Source organism: Pygoscelis adeliae, unplaced genomic scaffold, assembly GCF_000699105.1.
Source record: "Pygoscelis adeliae isolate BGI_AS28 unplaced genomic scaffold, ASM69910v1 Scaffold306, whole genome shotgun sequence".
Lineage (NCBI taxonomy): Eukaryota > Metazoa > Chordata > Aves > Sphenisciformes > Spheniscidae > Pygoscelis > Pygoscelis adeliae.
In genome coordinates, this window is record NW_008825072.1 from 346,394 (window position 1) to 363,355 (window position 16,962).

At 36.9% G+C, this 16,962-nt stretch overlaps 1 protein-coding gene across 1 annotated transcript in view; it reads left to right on the forward strand.

Annotated features, from left to right (window-relative positions):
* SEMA3A (sema domain, immunoglobulin domain (Ig), short basic domain, secreted, (semaphorin) 3A) overlaps window positions 1-14,566 on the forward strand; it is a 121,363-nt gene extending 106,797 nt beyond the window's left edge. The window contains exons 13-16 of the mRNA XM_009326562.1: window positions 2,439-2,596; window positions 6,710-6,777; window positions 12,395-12,537; window positions 14,111-14,566. Of these exons, the coding sequence (XP_009324837.1) occupies window positions 2,439-2,596; window positions 6,710-6,777; window positions 12,395-12,537; window positions 14,111-14,566 (825 nt within the window). The remainder of the gene's footprint in view (window positions 1-2,438; window positions 2,597-6,709; window positions 6,778-12,394; window positions 12,538-14,110) is intronic.
* The last annotated feature ends 2,396 nt before the right edge of the window (window positions 14,567-16,962 follow it).

A 16,962-nucleotide genomic window follows, 5' to 3' on the forward strand; every position in this document is an offset into this window, starting at 1 on the left:
AATAAGTTAAGGAACGCGCCCCCCCCCCCCCCCCCCCCCCGGTTTGATCTGATAATCAGCTGATTTACTAAATTAACAACCTCCTGGGAGAGACTCTTTGCCCAAAAGGCAGTTTGACTGTGTATGGCAAAGTAAGGTCAGACCATTGATGCAAATCATTCTGTTACTATTTTCTGAATTTCATACTGCCTGGATTTATATATTATTAAGTGTCCAGAATAATGATCACCAGCTGGAGTCTAAAACCATGATCAGAAGAGCAACAAACAGGGCAGCAGCCTTCAGGCTGTGCAGCACCTGAAACACATGCTGTACCTCACTGACTGAACTTTATGAACTTATCTACAAGGAAGAGTCTTTAAGTAACCTTATTTTGGCCTCACTTTTTTTTTTCTTATGTGTTTCTGGTCATTCTTTAATTCTGAAGACATTTATTAGAAATTAGGGAGGGGGTTTTGACAAAATGAAATTGGTTACAGGGGTACATAGAAAACCACTACACCATTCTTTATTTTCCCATGTGCATTCTCTGGGTTGATTTTTATATTAGTTGCACCACACATTGCTACATGCTTATATAGATATTAATGCCCCAATTACATAGGACTCAGATCAATACCATCTGGACATTTAAGATACTTAACTGAAGCTCTAATTTGACCTATGCTGCCTCCATAATCAGTAAAGAGAAAAGGCATCCCTTGAGAAATGGTTAGGTCATCTAAGATTTGAATTGCTGCTCTTTTTACTGCAGAATGTACCCCTAAGCTGCGTTCTTCATTAAGTGATTTAAGTTAGAGAGAATCAGCTTATCATATCTGCTGCCTGTCATCTGCTTCTCAAGGATACAGCACTAACTGGGGGCTGGTATGTACAGTCAAGGCTTTGTGTAGAGCTCTTTGTGGTCAGAGATTTTTGCCCAGAGAATGTGGTTTCACAACCCAGCTATGGCGCTATAATAGACGGAAGCAGCTGCTTAGAAAGGGCTTAGTTTTCAATTTACCAGTGAATTTTCCTTTGAGTGCTTTCCTTGTCATATTTTCCTTGAGAAAATACTGATATTTGTATAAACGCATGGGATGTTTCTGTTACAATTAATATGTCTGCATAAACTGCCAAGCTGCTGTCTCTGAAAGAAGTTAATACAACACCTTTTATGAGTGTTTTTGGTTTTGCTGTCTCCTGGTATCCAGTGCCCATCATTTCTAGTAGGTAGGTGACCTTAGCCACCTTCCATCCCCGAATTCTCTGGAAATGGTACCTCTGGGACATCACAATGCAGGAGATGAAGAATTTTGATAACATTTCTTAAAATCCTATTTTTCATGCTAGCTTTATGTTTTCTAAGAAAGAAAAATGAAAACAAATTTGTATTTTCTTGGTGGGACTGCTTGGAGTGAGACCTTAAAAAGACATGTGTTAATTGCTCTTCTATGGGTGCTGCGTAACAAAGTTTAAGCTTTCGATAGCAAAGTGTGAGTGTTTCCAAAACAGAAGGATTATGCCATTTAATTTTTGTTTATCTGTTTATTTTGTTTTCCCCTAGTTTTGCATCTCAGAGGGAACTTTATTTACTACTACACTCATACTTGTTTTCTTTGTGAATTACTGCTAAGCTGAAATATCTCTGTTTGGACTTTCATGTGGGATCAGTAGTTCAGTTTCCTTATGTCCCTCTGGGGACCAACTTCCCTAATGGACCACATGAATTTGATATCAGAGAGGAAATTGAGAGAGACAAGATATTCTGTTGTGACGCCATACAAAGCTGTAGTTCATTTTGTATGCATGGCTTTTTATTTACTTCATGGTTCTCTCTGCATTTGAACTACATCTTCCACTCAACACTGTTTTTTATCCAAAATCAAGTAAGCCATCTTCCCTCATTAAAGATATGTTTCATTTAGAGTATGTGACCTATAGAAAAGAGTACGAAGCATCAGAATTATCAGACATGCAAAGAAGTGTGTGCATAGCAGCACTTCCAAGCTGAAATATCTTAGCAACAGTCTGAAATAATTTACTTTAGATTTCCCGCCACACATATCCAAATCAAAGTCAAATATAGGAAATTTATGTTAAAATTGTTTTTCTTTAAATTCAAAAGCACATTCTCCTTTGTGTTCTGTCACTGATCGTAGTGCTTTCCCAGTGCAGGGATCTGAATACAAAAGAAAAAATGGAAAAGTACTTTAATTTTTCTTACTGTTAGAAAAGCGACCAAGAGCTTCATACAAATATCAAAGTTTTTCCTATTTGATTTTTTTATCCTGAGGACAATTCTCTTTTCATTCCTTTAGTGTACCTCAGGATCATGATCCTTTATTGTATTTGTAATGGTCCTAACATATTGTTATATAATTTTTTTTAATAATTTCCTTTTAAAAACCTTGTAATTTTTTTTTTTTAATATTTTTTTTTTTTAACTTTCATAACAGCAACAGCTCTACATTGGCTCAGCCACTGGAGTTTCACAGCTTCCTTTACACCGCTGTGATGTGTATGGAAAAGCATGTGCTGAGTGTTGCCTTGCGAGAGACCCTTACTGTGCCTGGGATGGTTCATCTTGCTCACGTTACTTCCCCACTGCTAAGAGGTAGGGACAGTTTCAGATGTCTGCGTGGTTTGCTATTTGTTTTAACTGATGGTCTCAATATGACCAGAGGGCTTTGGAGATTTTTCATGGGATGGTTAACCGGAGCCCTTTCTCTTCCAAAGAAAACATAATTGCGGGAGTTACAAGCAATATGAAGTCTTGGTTGATTTAAAGTGAACACTGCTACTTCTTGGGTTGGCTTAAAAAGCTGTTGTAAAAAAACATTCAGAAAAGAGTTGTCTTTGAAATGGATTCATAACTTTATATTCAGTAATAAACAGAAAAAAAAAAAATTCCCTTTCTCCAACATGAGGAGGGGGCTTGATATTAAAATAAAAGAACTATTTGACCAAGTAAATTATCCTGTATTTTCATGAATTCCAATTCAAAAGAAATATTTATAATGTGTTTGGACATGAATGGAAAGTTATTGTTTAGTGATATAAAACATTATTGTTATTATTCAAAAGTATAACTTTTATGTGTTGATGTGTGTCTAAATGCTACCAGATCAGGACAACCACTATTTTACATTCACTCTGCACTGATGCTAAAGGCTTTGCAAGGCAAAGTCTAAGGGAAAACAGACTCTACAAGTGAAAAATATATATTTTTATAAAAAATTTACAAGTCCTAGTTGCCTGGTCTGAAGATTTAAAATAATATTTTCTTTGCCTTTATCTCTGAAATTCTTTCTCTTAAAGTATACAAGTTAGTTACTGAAGAGCTCTTAGCTACTGACGTAGAAATTAGGAATAACTGAATTGATAATCACTTGCAAATAAGAATAGATATTGGTGTAGCATTGAGATTCCCATGATAAATTGGCTAAAATGATAAAAAAGTGTTCACATTAAATTGAATATGCCAAACACCTGACACTTTTAAAGAAACAAGGAGTCCAAGGGTTTATATGCATAAGGAGCCTTTATCTTTGTTTTAAAATTAGTAGCAAATACTTAGTTGAGAATGTAGGGATTCCAAATTCCAGATTTGGATTGGTTGTTGCAGGATGTGAAATGTGGTAAAGGGTGGGAAGTAGCATTCGTGTCACAGACTTTTCAGATGGAGGGGATTAAAATTTCAAGGTTTGCATTACAAGGTATCCTAAACAAGTACTGATGACAAAAGAAAAAACTGCTTATGGAACATCAGGTTCTATTTTGCACCAGGAAACAAAGTTAATCTGAGACAAGCTTTTTTGTGAAATTCTTTAGAAAAGAATTAAAAAAGAGAAACTGAACCCATTCCAAAAGAAGAGCTGGTCAAATTTTCTCAGCTGCATGGGCTAAATTCAAATCTGCGGTGGGAGCACAGCAGCTTCTCTGTAGGAGGACGAGGAGAGAGAGAAGAGGGAACAGTGAGGTTTTCAAGAAGAGGCTGAGAGACTAATTTGATCTGAAAGTTTTAAGGCTTAGAAGTCAGTGTGGTTGAGTACTGCCTCTGAGTCGAAGGAGACAGTAAGGTCAGGAATCACTGAGTCACTCTTCTCTGCACCCTGAACCTCATTCTTTCTCAGCATTCACTAATACCCAGTCCTACTCCCAGCCATCTCAAGACCCATAGAGCACATCATCCTGTCATTCATCTGCTTGCACTGATGGAAGAAATAGGGTCCTTTGTCTTTTCCTTATCCGTCTCTCCAACTCACTAAACAGCAGACCGAGCTCACTGTTGTCATCAGAGGTAAAGGGACTGGGACTTCTTTTTACAGGGGTTAAGGGGCAGGGTTACTGGGGCTAAACTGGGTTGCACAGCTACAGGAAAACCTTGGGGTGCAGAATTTACTCTTCTTGAGGCCACTATGAAAGAAAAAGTAAGTCCTGGGAGGCTGGGATCCTGACAATGCATTCAGAAAAAGCCACTGTCCCCCCCTTACTTTCCCCCATTTTTCCCTTGGCAGCAGCAGCAGCAGAATAAAGGTCTGTGTTACTGGGGGAGAGGATCCTCTGTTTACCTGGTACCTGCTGTACCCACTGCCTCAAGCCAGCTTTGAATGCATCTATAACAAAATCAGCATTGCTGGAAACAGCTTCAATGTCAACATTTTCCTAATAATGAACCCTTGTAATTTTAGGCTCCTGAAATATTGGGAAAGTTGAGTCCTGAGGCAATTGCACAGATGCTTTACTAATAGTTGGTTTTGGGGTTTTGTTTCTTGGGGTTTTTGTTTGGGTTTTTTTTCCTTCTTTTTGAAAAAGGAGCTTTTATGAGCCATGATTTTAATTTACTTTTCTTTCTTTGTGTATTTTACAAGTCTAAATGACAGTTCAGAGCTCCTGTAGTGTGACCACTTAACTTTACCCCATGCAGATGTGTTCTGGTTCATATTTCATAAATCATTGTGTTGATACAATGGTGATATGTGCGACATTTTCCTGAGATTCTAACTAAATATCTCATCCAAACTCCATTGACAGTAACATCAGTCTTTCCACAGACTTCTTTTCTACATATAGTATCCTATAAATATGCTGCGTTTCAAAATTTAGGAAGGAGTAACAAAATTTTATGGTTCGTTACGTCTTGGGTGTATTTTTAGTAATTGGTAATGAGTAATATGAAGATTATATCTGAAATTAGGATTAGTACATTTTTTGACTCATGTCAATCAACAGAAGATTCCTTCTTACTAAAGCATAATAAGATGTCCTAATTCATAATTTTAAAGAAGTTTTTATTCAGAAAAATATAAAAAAATGCACATCCTGACTTCTTTTTTTTTCCCAAAAAAACCCTGTTGCCATACTTCACGTAACTAATTTCAGGTTTAACATTTCAGTAGTTTTCAGTGGAAAAAAATATGGTTAAAATCTTTCAGCCAAGAGGAGTCAGCTGTGCAGTTGATGGTGCCTCTGTGAGAACTCTTAGTATGTGCTGATTCTGGGCTGTTAGTGAGAGTCTGCAAATAGGGCTAGTGAACAGAAGAGAGATGGTCTCTGTACTGCAGAACAATGGCTTTTTAAAAATGTGGGCTGTTGTCACAAGGGAGTGACCAACAGTGCTTTTTACAAGGCTACTTGACTTTTGCATATCCGTTGCTGGATGCCATATTCTGAAATCACAGCATTGTTCAGCAGCCTAATCCTCTTTGTTTTCCCCTAATTTTGCAAGCCCTCAGGCTTTCTCCAATTCCTAAAGTAAAGTGCTCACACTTGAAACACATCTTTGTTTGCCTTGTTCTTTTTTCGTTTTTTTTTTATATGAAACGCTTTTCTCTGGCTCAGTTGAATCTTGTGTCACAGCTATTTAAATAAAAATAGGAGCAGACAAAGAGAGAACAACAAATGCAAAATAAAACTGTACTTAAAAGCTTTCTTCTGTGAAATACAACATATTTTAGCACAGATCAATATGTTTTCCAAAAGAGCCAGTGGAAATCAAACTGGGGAAAGAATATACTGTGTTAAATGGACATGCAAAAAAGCTATATCCCAGACTCAAGCTACAAAGGATGGAATAAATGACATTTCAAAATCTTCCTATCCAAGTGTTTTCTGTTTATTCTAAAGACAAGGCCATTTGCAGCAGTTTTGGAAAAGGTTTTTTCAGAAATGTTTTGGTGAGATCTGTAGTGGCTGAAATGATCTATGTTTTTTAATTTAGATTTTGTAGAAAATACAGCACTTTGACATTCTTTCAAAGCCATCCATCCTAACATTTAATTTATCTAAAAGATGCCGTGATACTTAAAGTATTCTGTACTTGCAGAAAAGCTACAAAACATGTAGCTTCTTCATGTTCTTTGATGCATGTTAAACTGTACTGTATATACTTCGATCCCTTAGCAGTCTCTGTATCTATGAATCAAGTAATGAATTTGTCTGTGATCAATATTGCCAACACAATGAAAATAAACTTCATAGGCTCAGTGCAAGAGGGATATGTTTACCAGTTCTGAAGACTTTACCTGTAAGAGTAAAGGCTGATTCTACAAACTGTGATAATGCATAGAATATAGTATAACAATATGACTTCCTTCCTAGTGTTGTTTAGGTTACTTGTGACCAATGCAATTATATATATGTTCCATTTGTTACTCTTCAGTCATGGTAAATGTGAATGCTGACCACTGAGAAGGTCACTAACAGTTTTCAAATATGATATTTGCAGACGTACTAGACGACAAGACATCCGAAATGGAGACCCACTTACCCACTGCTCAGACCTGCAGCATCATGGTGAGTTATGGGTATGACTGAAGTACAACTAATTTGTATGTAATTTACATACTGTGCATGAGTAGAGTAGGGAGCACATGAATGATTTGTTGGTGAAATTGTCTTGAACATCTGCGAAAGATGAATACAATATATCATTATCCCAATTTATATTGCTTACGATGGCCTGGATCAGACACTAAAGACTGTTTTTTGTTGTTTTTCCTCAAGTTAACAGTTTTAAGCATTTTAATTTTTCTGCTTCATTTACCTGATAATACCGTACCATCAGGCTAGGTATATTATGTTAGAAAAGAGTCGCATCTCCTTCAGAACAGCAAGAAGCATGTACGTGTTGCTTCATATAGTTTGCATAGGATGATAACCAAACACATAATTAACTACCTTGGCTGAATATGGAATGGTCTTTGTTGTAGGTGCCACACTAGCAGCCCTTAAGATCAGGATGTTCCTTGCAGTAGGCCTGTCCCATGTGCTTTCAGCATGGGTTTTCTTTGACATCTTTTGGTTTTCTTTTTTGTTGGTTGTTTCCTTTTCACAGTGTATTGACCAGATCTTCCTTTCTTGAATTGTTTGGCTGATAAACTTGTCACGGTTACCAATTTGTTGCCAAACTCTTCAGAAGATCTTCACTTAGAAAATGAAAAATGTCCATTTTGCTATAAGTGAAGAGAACAGTTAGGCAATACTTCCCTCTGCTGGAAAACAATGATTACTCATGTTTGTGGTATGTGTATAACAACAGTTAAACCACTGAACAGATTTCTGGGAAAAATAAAGAAGAGGTGGCTGAAAATGAAGATACCTCAAACCACTCATGTCCTTCCAGTCCTTGTAATAGCAAGAATGATAAACAGTCCAAAGTTGTACTTTTGTGTCAGCTATAATTCACCACCACTACATTTCAGTAATAGTTTTCTCTATCTTCCTTTTAATCATTTGAAACTCGCAGCTAACATTACTATAGCTTTTCTTTTTACTTCTTGATTGTCAGACTCAGGCCAAGCTACTCAGAGGGGAGAAGGGTTTGGAAAAGTGCATGAATAGACTATGACCAATATGTAGTTGTCACGTTTTGAGAACTCATGAATGTACAACTAGTTTAGATTTGAACTAGTCAGTGTGGACTAGTAGAAAGTTCACAAATTTCCAGTTGCATGGATATCTAGTAATGCTTATACAGTGCAGATGAGACCATCCATATTTTGGGGCTAAGATGAGATTTTCAGTTCCCCAATAGGAAAATTTCACAAGACACTAAATGTGGATTTTATTACCAGCAGAAGCATGTCTTAGCTTTACCTTTTTACTTTATGGACATTCTACTCATGAGTAAAATGGTGATCTGGTCTACCACATGTCCAGTTTTTTTAACGTTCTCTTGCCCTTGCTAGCTGTGCTTTATACAACTGTAGGTCAGTTCTTTATTTTCATAGACAAGAAAAGGATTTCAAAACACTTTGTTTTTTATGTCTTCCTATATTTGGTAAACCTATTTGTCTGAAAAAATATCTTCTCTCCAAAGGGAAGAGCATAATCCAGCACAGTTTTTTCATGGCAACAACCATGAGGACTCAAGGTCAGGAAAAAGCTATTATATAGTACATTTGATCACAAGGAGCTTTAATACAGCTTTGTCAAAATGAGCAGAGCAAGTATGAGACAAGATATCACTGAAAATTTTACTTAACGGTGAAATGAAGTGTGATTAGAAGAATAAGTAACTTACAAAAAATACTGAGGGAATGCATTTCTAGGTTCTAGACTTTAAGGATGTGTTGTCAAAATACTTTATGAATGTTTTAGATTGTTCTTGAGTGAAATTTTCTCTAAATTAATTCTGAGTTGTAAATCTATAAAATTTTCCTAAATTTACTTGTCACTTATATATGATCATGCATTGTACATACAGCTGCATGGCCTATAAACTTCCTATGCCAACTTATTCTGAGTTTTTTCCTTGGTTATGACTAGTAGTTTCCTGGACAACAGATGAAGAATTGGGTTTGTTTACAGACAAAAATAAGCTCCAGCAATCATTTACTACTTGTCTGCGCATTCCTTTGCAGTAACTGCCAGTTGATTCTCCATGTGAATCAACAGACACAAGAAAAAAGAACAATCTCTTAATGTACATCTCACTTTTAAAGACATTACAGAAACTTACTTAGATATCAGTCTGAAGCAATAGTGCTTTTAATAAGGTTTAGGTAGCTCTTTCAGTTGCCCTTTTGTGCAAATGTATAAGAAGTAGTAGAAAATGACTACACAACAACGTTAAAGGGAGCTGAGGATCCTTAGCTGTACAGGTGTTTGGCCAGACGTTAATGCTTAAACCTGAAAGCATGATCACCTTTGTGTCAGCTAAAGAACAATTTTTTTTTTAAGCGTAACATACTAGTGCTATCAACAAATTAATCAAGTTCTTTTTTTGAAGAATTTGTAAAAGAAGATGCACCTTTTCTTAGGTGATTTATCCCAGGGGAAGCTCAAAGAATCACTCTGAATTTAACTGTATAGTGAGATTCATTCATCTGCAAAGCAATCTTGGTATAAGTACTTAGCTTTTCATACTTCTTCGGTTATGTCAGAAATCATGTATTTAAAGGATATTTATCAGGGTAGTAAACTGATACTGCTGTTGGCTTCATTTTGGGAATTACAGCTCTCCGACAGGATTTTGGGTTGAATTTCATAACCAACTTCATGACTTCTAGTTTTCTAATTCCTCCAGCTGCTCTTCTGAACTTCCCAGACTTTCATTCTTCCTTCTAGTCTCTTCAGCTTCTCCCGCAGTCCCAGAGCTTCACTCTGATCCTGTGATTATTCCATCACTTTGCTTACTTTCTTGCACTCCACGTGCCTAATATTACATGAACTTTATAGACATTTCTGGACCTGCCTTCTGCTCCCTTAAATCATGGAAATGGAATTTGAAGGATCTCTTAAATCCTTCCTCTCTTATTGCATGACTGTCACCCATACTATATTTTCTGGAGCTGTGAGGAAATTTAAAGGGGGCTTCTGCCACTTTCCATGGTGATCTCTAACACACTAGAATACCATGGACCAGACCCAAGAAAACACTCAGAAGTTTGAAGTGGCATCAGAGCACCCACCTTCAAGGTAACTTCCATGAAAACTTGTGATTAGCTTCCTAGATACCAAGAATCTCCTAGGTACCTAAGTTTTCCAGCAGAAACTTCTCTATATACTTAAAAATATGCTACTGTTCATGGGCGGTAGGATCTTTGCCAAAGAAATATCTATTTTTGTCCTTTGTACTGATATTTAGGATCTAGAAGACTGTCTCCTTGGATCTAATGAGACCAGCATTACATGTGCTCTGCTCCTGTATAATTCACTTGGACCATGCTGCGTTCAGGAAAATATAATCAAGTGGTGCTGCGAGCCACCTAATCAGTAACCTGCTAGTTAAATCAACCATTTAGGGTGTGGGAGAAGAGGACTCAAAGTCCATTTAGGCTTAGGAGATTGACTTGATAGCTCTACTTCCAATACAAGCACCCAAATTATCTTGTTGAAGTTGGGCCATTCTGCAACCATGATTCAAAGTTCCTGGAGCCTGGGAGAGAGGAATTGAAATAGAGCATGCATCCTAGGGTGAAATCCCTGTGTTTCCATCCTTTATTCTGGAAGCCTGTAAATCTCTGTTCCATAGAAACATATTGCCGGAGTAGTAACGTATGTGTCCCTGGCTATAAAAGGAGACGTTTCATACTGACTGTCTTATGCTGCAGCTCTACATGTGCTATCTATTGTGGATCCCAGTTCAGATATCAAACTGCCTCTCGTTGACTATGTGAGAAGCTTTGGCTGCCTACTCAGCCATGTGATTTCTGTTCCTAAATTAGAGTACCTAACTGGAAACAGAAGAGTCAGGACATCAGTCAGCCATTCACAATGTTGAATCTGGACCCATGAGTTATCAGCCAATCATTTCCATTTCCAATCTTTATCTCATCACTTCCAGTTATATGCAGTTAATCTCTTCACTTATTTCCAGTTCCTCTGTTTCATTGACACAAATTCACCCATGTTCCATCTCAGACCTTACAACTGGTACCCTTGGCTACATTCTCTTCCAGTTGTCTTACTCTTCTCTTGCTGCTTTGCTTTCTAATTCATTCCACCATTGCTCCCCATCTTCCTGGCCCAAAGCTGCACTGATATTTTTCAGAAGGATGTGGTGTCATAAAAGTTGTTTCACTTAGTTGCCTACGTGGCACCCCACTTACTTGCTGGAAAGGTTCACAATCCAGCAGAGGAAAGTAAGCTAACCCATTCCCTATTTGTTTAGTGTTAATAGGCCATTTGATGTTTCCTTACTGAGAACTGGGCAAGCACCAGTTCCTATTCTGTCCCCCATCCCTTCTTCCATCCTCTCTTAGGGCTGCAAGTCATTATGGAAAGACATATGATTGCTGTATCAACATAAAGCAGGAGCTCAATTTTATTTTTACCTTTGGCTCAGTCATCTAGCAAACAGCCTGTGTTTGCTAAACAACATGGCCAATACGATAAAGGCACAGTGAAAGCAAACAAAACTTGACAAAAGATTTCTCTGAGAGGATTTTAATTAGACATCATTTTCCTGTTAAAACATATAAAAAGAAGTTCCTTAAAGATTTCCAGTGCTAAAGATCAAAAGTGGAAAAGAATGACAAATAATGGCAAAGAGACAGGAAACCCCATGAGATCAACACACTGTTAAATAGTTTACCAACCCCTTCCTCCCCATCTACTCTCAAGGATTATTGTACCATTGCCACTTAAGTCCATAACAGCATTTTAAAGAGCTAAGGTGGAGGGTTGAAATATGATGCTTTACAGCCTCTGCGGTATTGGAGAAGAATCAAATGCCATATAAGTCCTATAGCTATGTGATATTTCCAGCAAGTTGATGAATATCTTGAAACATTGTTGTTACAAAAGGAAGTAATTTATTTAACTTTCTTTTTCCCCTCCCATAATGTCTGGTTTATTAACCTCATTACATTTCCATAAATTATATCAGTATGAGAGGAAATGATTAATTGAAGATTGTTTCCTCAAAAACATTATTCCTGGTCATTAACAGCTTCAGCAAACTGCAGTGCCATATAATCTAAACACATTATACTACTTTTAAATAGCCTCATGTTTTATTACTTTGCTCTAAAGTATTATGATCATAGAGCCCAGGAGGCATCATTACAAACATTCTGCAACTACACCCTGAGTTTTCTCACTGCATACAGTTTGCTATTAAAAATTCTTGTCGTGTCCTAGATGTTTTCCTTGATGAATAATAATGAGGTTTACACAAAATTTCACAATGAAATTCATTAATTTCACATATTGAAATGTTAACAGATGTTAGGATTTAAAATACAAAAATAATTAAAAAAAAAAAAAACTACCAGGGATCCTTACAAAGGTAGAGATGTTGATGGAGATTTTCCAAATGGCATACTGATATGGGGAATTTTGTCTTTTAAGGTTTTTTTCTCTACACACCTTAAGGGAGCCTAATTTCTAAACAAACAAATTCACTTAGCAATTAAGATTTTTCTTTCCTGGTAATTTTTTTTTTTTTCCCCTTCTTGCTTTACAGATAACCCAAGTGGTCAGACCCTGGAGGAAAAGATTATCTATGGAGTAGAGAATAGCAGCACTTTTCTTGAGTGCAGTCCAAAATCTCAGCGTGCTGTAGTCTACTGGCAATTCCAGAAGCAAAATGATGACCACAAAGAAGAGGTACAGTAGAAAAATTTAAGAGATGCAACTAGTCTTCTCTATAAAGATATACTTGAACCTGAGTCCTTCGCAGAATAATGTCCATCTGTATTTTAGTTTAGCAGAATTTCTCCAGAATCTTATAATTTCTGTTGTTCTTCACCATATTCTTACTCTTAACACCATAAAATCCCATAAGCTCTCTAACAGGTTTCACAGACTGTTACATCAGAAAACATTCGTATCCTCTCCCTGGTCAGACCCCCTGCAAAACACGCTGGTTTTCCTTTAGACATCTCAGAAATACAAAAAGGTAGCATGCTATAGAAGTGCCACCTAAAGCATCATACAAGGATTATATTGGACTTAAATATTACAAAGACCTTTAAAATGCCTCAAAAAAAGTGTAACTGCATTCATCTAATCATGCTGTTTGACTGAAACATAGTCTAACAGGAGCATTTCCTATGTACTGCATGCTCTAAGACTTTACTGCCGATAAGACAGACAGAATGAAGAACTGGGAACTGTAGTAGACACAAAGGTATGAAAACTTGTACATTTTTTTCATCAAAAGCAATACTCACAGGGGCAAAAACACTGACTTTCCCTGCTTGCATTACACTAAGCCGATACTTTTTCTCCTTCTCTTGTCACCAACATTCTTATGTTATGACTCACCCTGGTTCTCAAACCATGTTACTATCAAGCTAGGTCACACATATCTTAAGAGAATAATCCACTCTGGTAGGTAGGGAGATCAAACAAAAACTTGTTTGTTGCATTGGAGTATTTGTAAATATACCCAAACTACTCTGAAGCATTTTTTTTTTTTTAAAGCATGTACAAAATACTTAGTTACATTAGCAGCTTTAGATATTTTTGCTGTTTGCTTTGTTTGCGTAAGTAGTAAATTATTTAGAATTTATTTTTGGTGGAGAGAGCAGCAAACAGGTTTATGCCCTTTCTGTCTGCAGTGACGTGTGCATTCAAAGAATGAAATTATATTCTAGATAATAATTAATTCAGAAAAATACAGTATTTTGGACAGCTGCTTTTTGAATATTAAAATTTTGATATTTAATCCTTATTGTTTCTTTGGAAATCCTCCACTTATGCAGAACCCACTTCTATGCATAAGGACTTTTGTAGTAAGGAACAATAGGAAGACAGAGAACCTTTCCCACAAATATATCTAGGCTTGGCTAAAAGATAATGATAAATGTGACCTCAGTAATATAACCAAATTCATCCATGTTGACTCTGCTGGTTATAGGCTTGCATCTTCTGTAATCTTACCAGCAAGTCCATCTGACAGAGTTGACACAGGTCTTTGTTCAGCAGCAGCAGGGACTAAGGAGTAAATTCTTAATCTCCCAAACTTTTTGCAGTGCATCAATAGTTCTTCCAGAGTATTTGAGCCTTCCATAACTACAGATGACTGGCAAGGGCTTTTCCACTCATGTGGTTTTGGGGATTTTTGGCCAAGTTTTACCAGCTGAAAGGAGCAGTACTAAGGAACTAGTATGGTTAGAGGATAATTTTGCACATTTATGAAAGATAACTATTGAAATTACCACTTTTTCTAATACAGATAAAAGTGGATGATCGCATGATCCGGACAGAACAGGGCCTATTGCTACGAAGTCTTCAACGGAGAGACTCTGGTATTTATTTTTGTCATGCTGTGGAGCATGGCTTCATGCAAACTTTGCTCAAAGTGACCCTGGAAGTAATTGATACTGACCACCTGGAAGAGCTGCTCCATAAAGAAGAAGATGGTGATGCCTCCAAGACCAAGGATGCTACCAATAGCATGACCCCCAGTCAAAAGATCTGGTATAGAGACTTCATGCAGTTAATCAATCACCCCAATCTCAACACAATGGATGAGTTCTGTGAGCAGGTTTGGAAAAGAGACCGCAAACAGCGCCGGCAAAGGCCTGCCAATGCGCAGGTGAATACAAATAAGTGGAAGCACCTACAAGAGAATAAAAAAGGTAGGAACAGGAGGACCCATGAATTTGAGAGGGCACCACGGAGTGTCTGAGCTACATTACCTCTAGGAACCTCATCCAAGTAGAAACTTGTATAGACAGATAACTGGAAAAAAATGCAATATTCATGAACTTTTTCATGGCATTATGTGGATGTTTACAAGAGTGGAAAGTTCAAACAATTTCCACCAGATTTAAATAAAATCCATTTCTAACTTTCCTAGTAAGTCCTTCCTCTCTGCTCTGATTCTAAGACCAGAAAGACCGGAGTTTCAAGGATGATAACTCACCCGGATCTAGCTTACTGCTCAAAAAGCCCGGAGCTAGCTTACTGCTCATAAAGTGCTGCAAGGGGGCAGCAGGCAAGTTTTGCTTTTTCTTTTGCCTGAGATATAAACAAAATGCTGTATTTCATGCTGTCGTCTTAAAGAAAAGAAAAACAAAGCCCACCTTTCATCATCAGCACTACCATTTCTAGACTTACATATAAAACTGCATGAACTCATTAAGCTGATGAACGTCTAAACACATGATTGGACACAAGGATTTTGTTCTTGTTTTGTCTACCAGTTCTCCTGTTTATATGTACTAGAAGAGGAAAAACAATACTGAATGAGATTGTTTGTGGAAATCTGAACAACATAAGCCATCCGTCATCTGGAGGAACAAAAAATGTGGAGTACACTGGCCTACTACTGATGACTTCTTTCAGCTTTGATCTAAAGATGTATTTTATTAAAACTATAATTTAAATGTACCATGAAAAATATGCAGCAAACATTAACTCTTTTCTATAATAGATTAGACTTTTTGTCTTAGAAATATTGTACTTTCTAATTATTGGTTTAGAGGAAAAAAAGACAACTTCCAATTATGAGCTGCTTTACTCTTTTGTTTGGAAAATCTTCCAGGGGAACTAGTCACATTGCAGTTAACCTCCTCCCCTGTCCGTAATCTATATGACATGTAACTTCAAAACAATTTTAAAACTAAGCTATTTTAACATGAAAGTCACTGTATAGCATGGAAGTCTTCTGCATTCTTTTTTTCTAAGTATGGTATTTTAAATGACTCAACTTGTATAATACCTTGCTATAGATTGAACCAATGAAGAGGAGAACATTGATTTTCAGTTGTATATTTTTTTTTTATTAAAAAAAGTAAATAGCATTAAAATACCCTCTACTAATTACACTCTTGCTTTCTTGGTTCGTAAATATATGTGAATGCTAATATTTAAATACTGTGGCTCATAGACTGTCATATATCCATGAGCAAAGCTCACATTCAGTTTAAGGAGTTTTGTTCCCAGCTCAGTGGTAGAAATATGTCCACACTACTGATTCTCAGTGCTCCATTCTTTCTGTGGGCCAGATCACCCAAATGCAAAGAACCAGCACTAGGCCACATAAATAGTAACCTCAAAGCCAGCTCTCTGTTTTAAGATCTAAGGGACAGTTTTATCTGTGGGTGAAGTGAGCTGTAGTAGTAAATTGGTGAAGTTCAGCTTAAGACTAGTTTATACTAACAGACAATTTGGTCCTGCACTTCTGTCTTATTCTATATACAGGAGAGCAACAGGGTAAAACAGACAATGTACTTGCACCATAAGTGTCAATTTAGGGTTATAAGTAGTGGATTTATTCACCTCAGCACAGATGTGCCTTTGGTCCCCAGTTCTATGGTGTCCAGTTCTTTTGAGGTCATCTTTCTCCAGCCTCCCATATTTTATCTTAGTAAAGTCCGTAAATGACATAATTTCAAGTAATGTCATTGTGGGGAAAATTACTAGAACAAAGTCCTTAGTTTGCTAAAGGAGCTTTTATATAACAGTGTGTCTGTATTGATGACTGATCAGTTTTGTTGTTGTTCACTCCAGATTATTTAATTTATCAATCACTACACTATCAGCCTTATCAGATACAACACAACTGCTGTGACAGCATCTCTCACAATATGTCCCAGTCTCCTTGCCACTCACTAATTCAAGTATCCTTCTGATTAGTGAAGCCTTGTCTTCTTGCCTCTATAACAATTGGATTTTCACTATCGGCTCAGTCACTTTAGTCCCCTTTGAATCTTTTGCAGGGGATGAACTTGCAAGACTTTTTGTGGTGTAACTCTTTAGAAAAAAAAATCATTGAATAGACCAGGACAAGGCTGTAAGGCCATGATTTAGGAAAGCACTTGGGAATTTAGTTTTAAAGCAACTTGAAGTCTCTCTTATGTTTAACTTGACTCCTTTGAACTTTAATATGCCGTTAAATTCCCATGCCTTCATTATGTGCTGAATAAGGATGAATTAAAACATAGGTTCAACTATGTGCTTTCATGTACAGAAGTATTAATTTTTCAGCTCAGCTTATGATTAATTTCTGAGCATTGTTGTCAACTGAATTATTTAATTGTAATCACAGAACACTCTTTAGCCTTTTGTGTAGGGTTACTG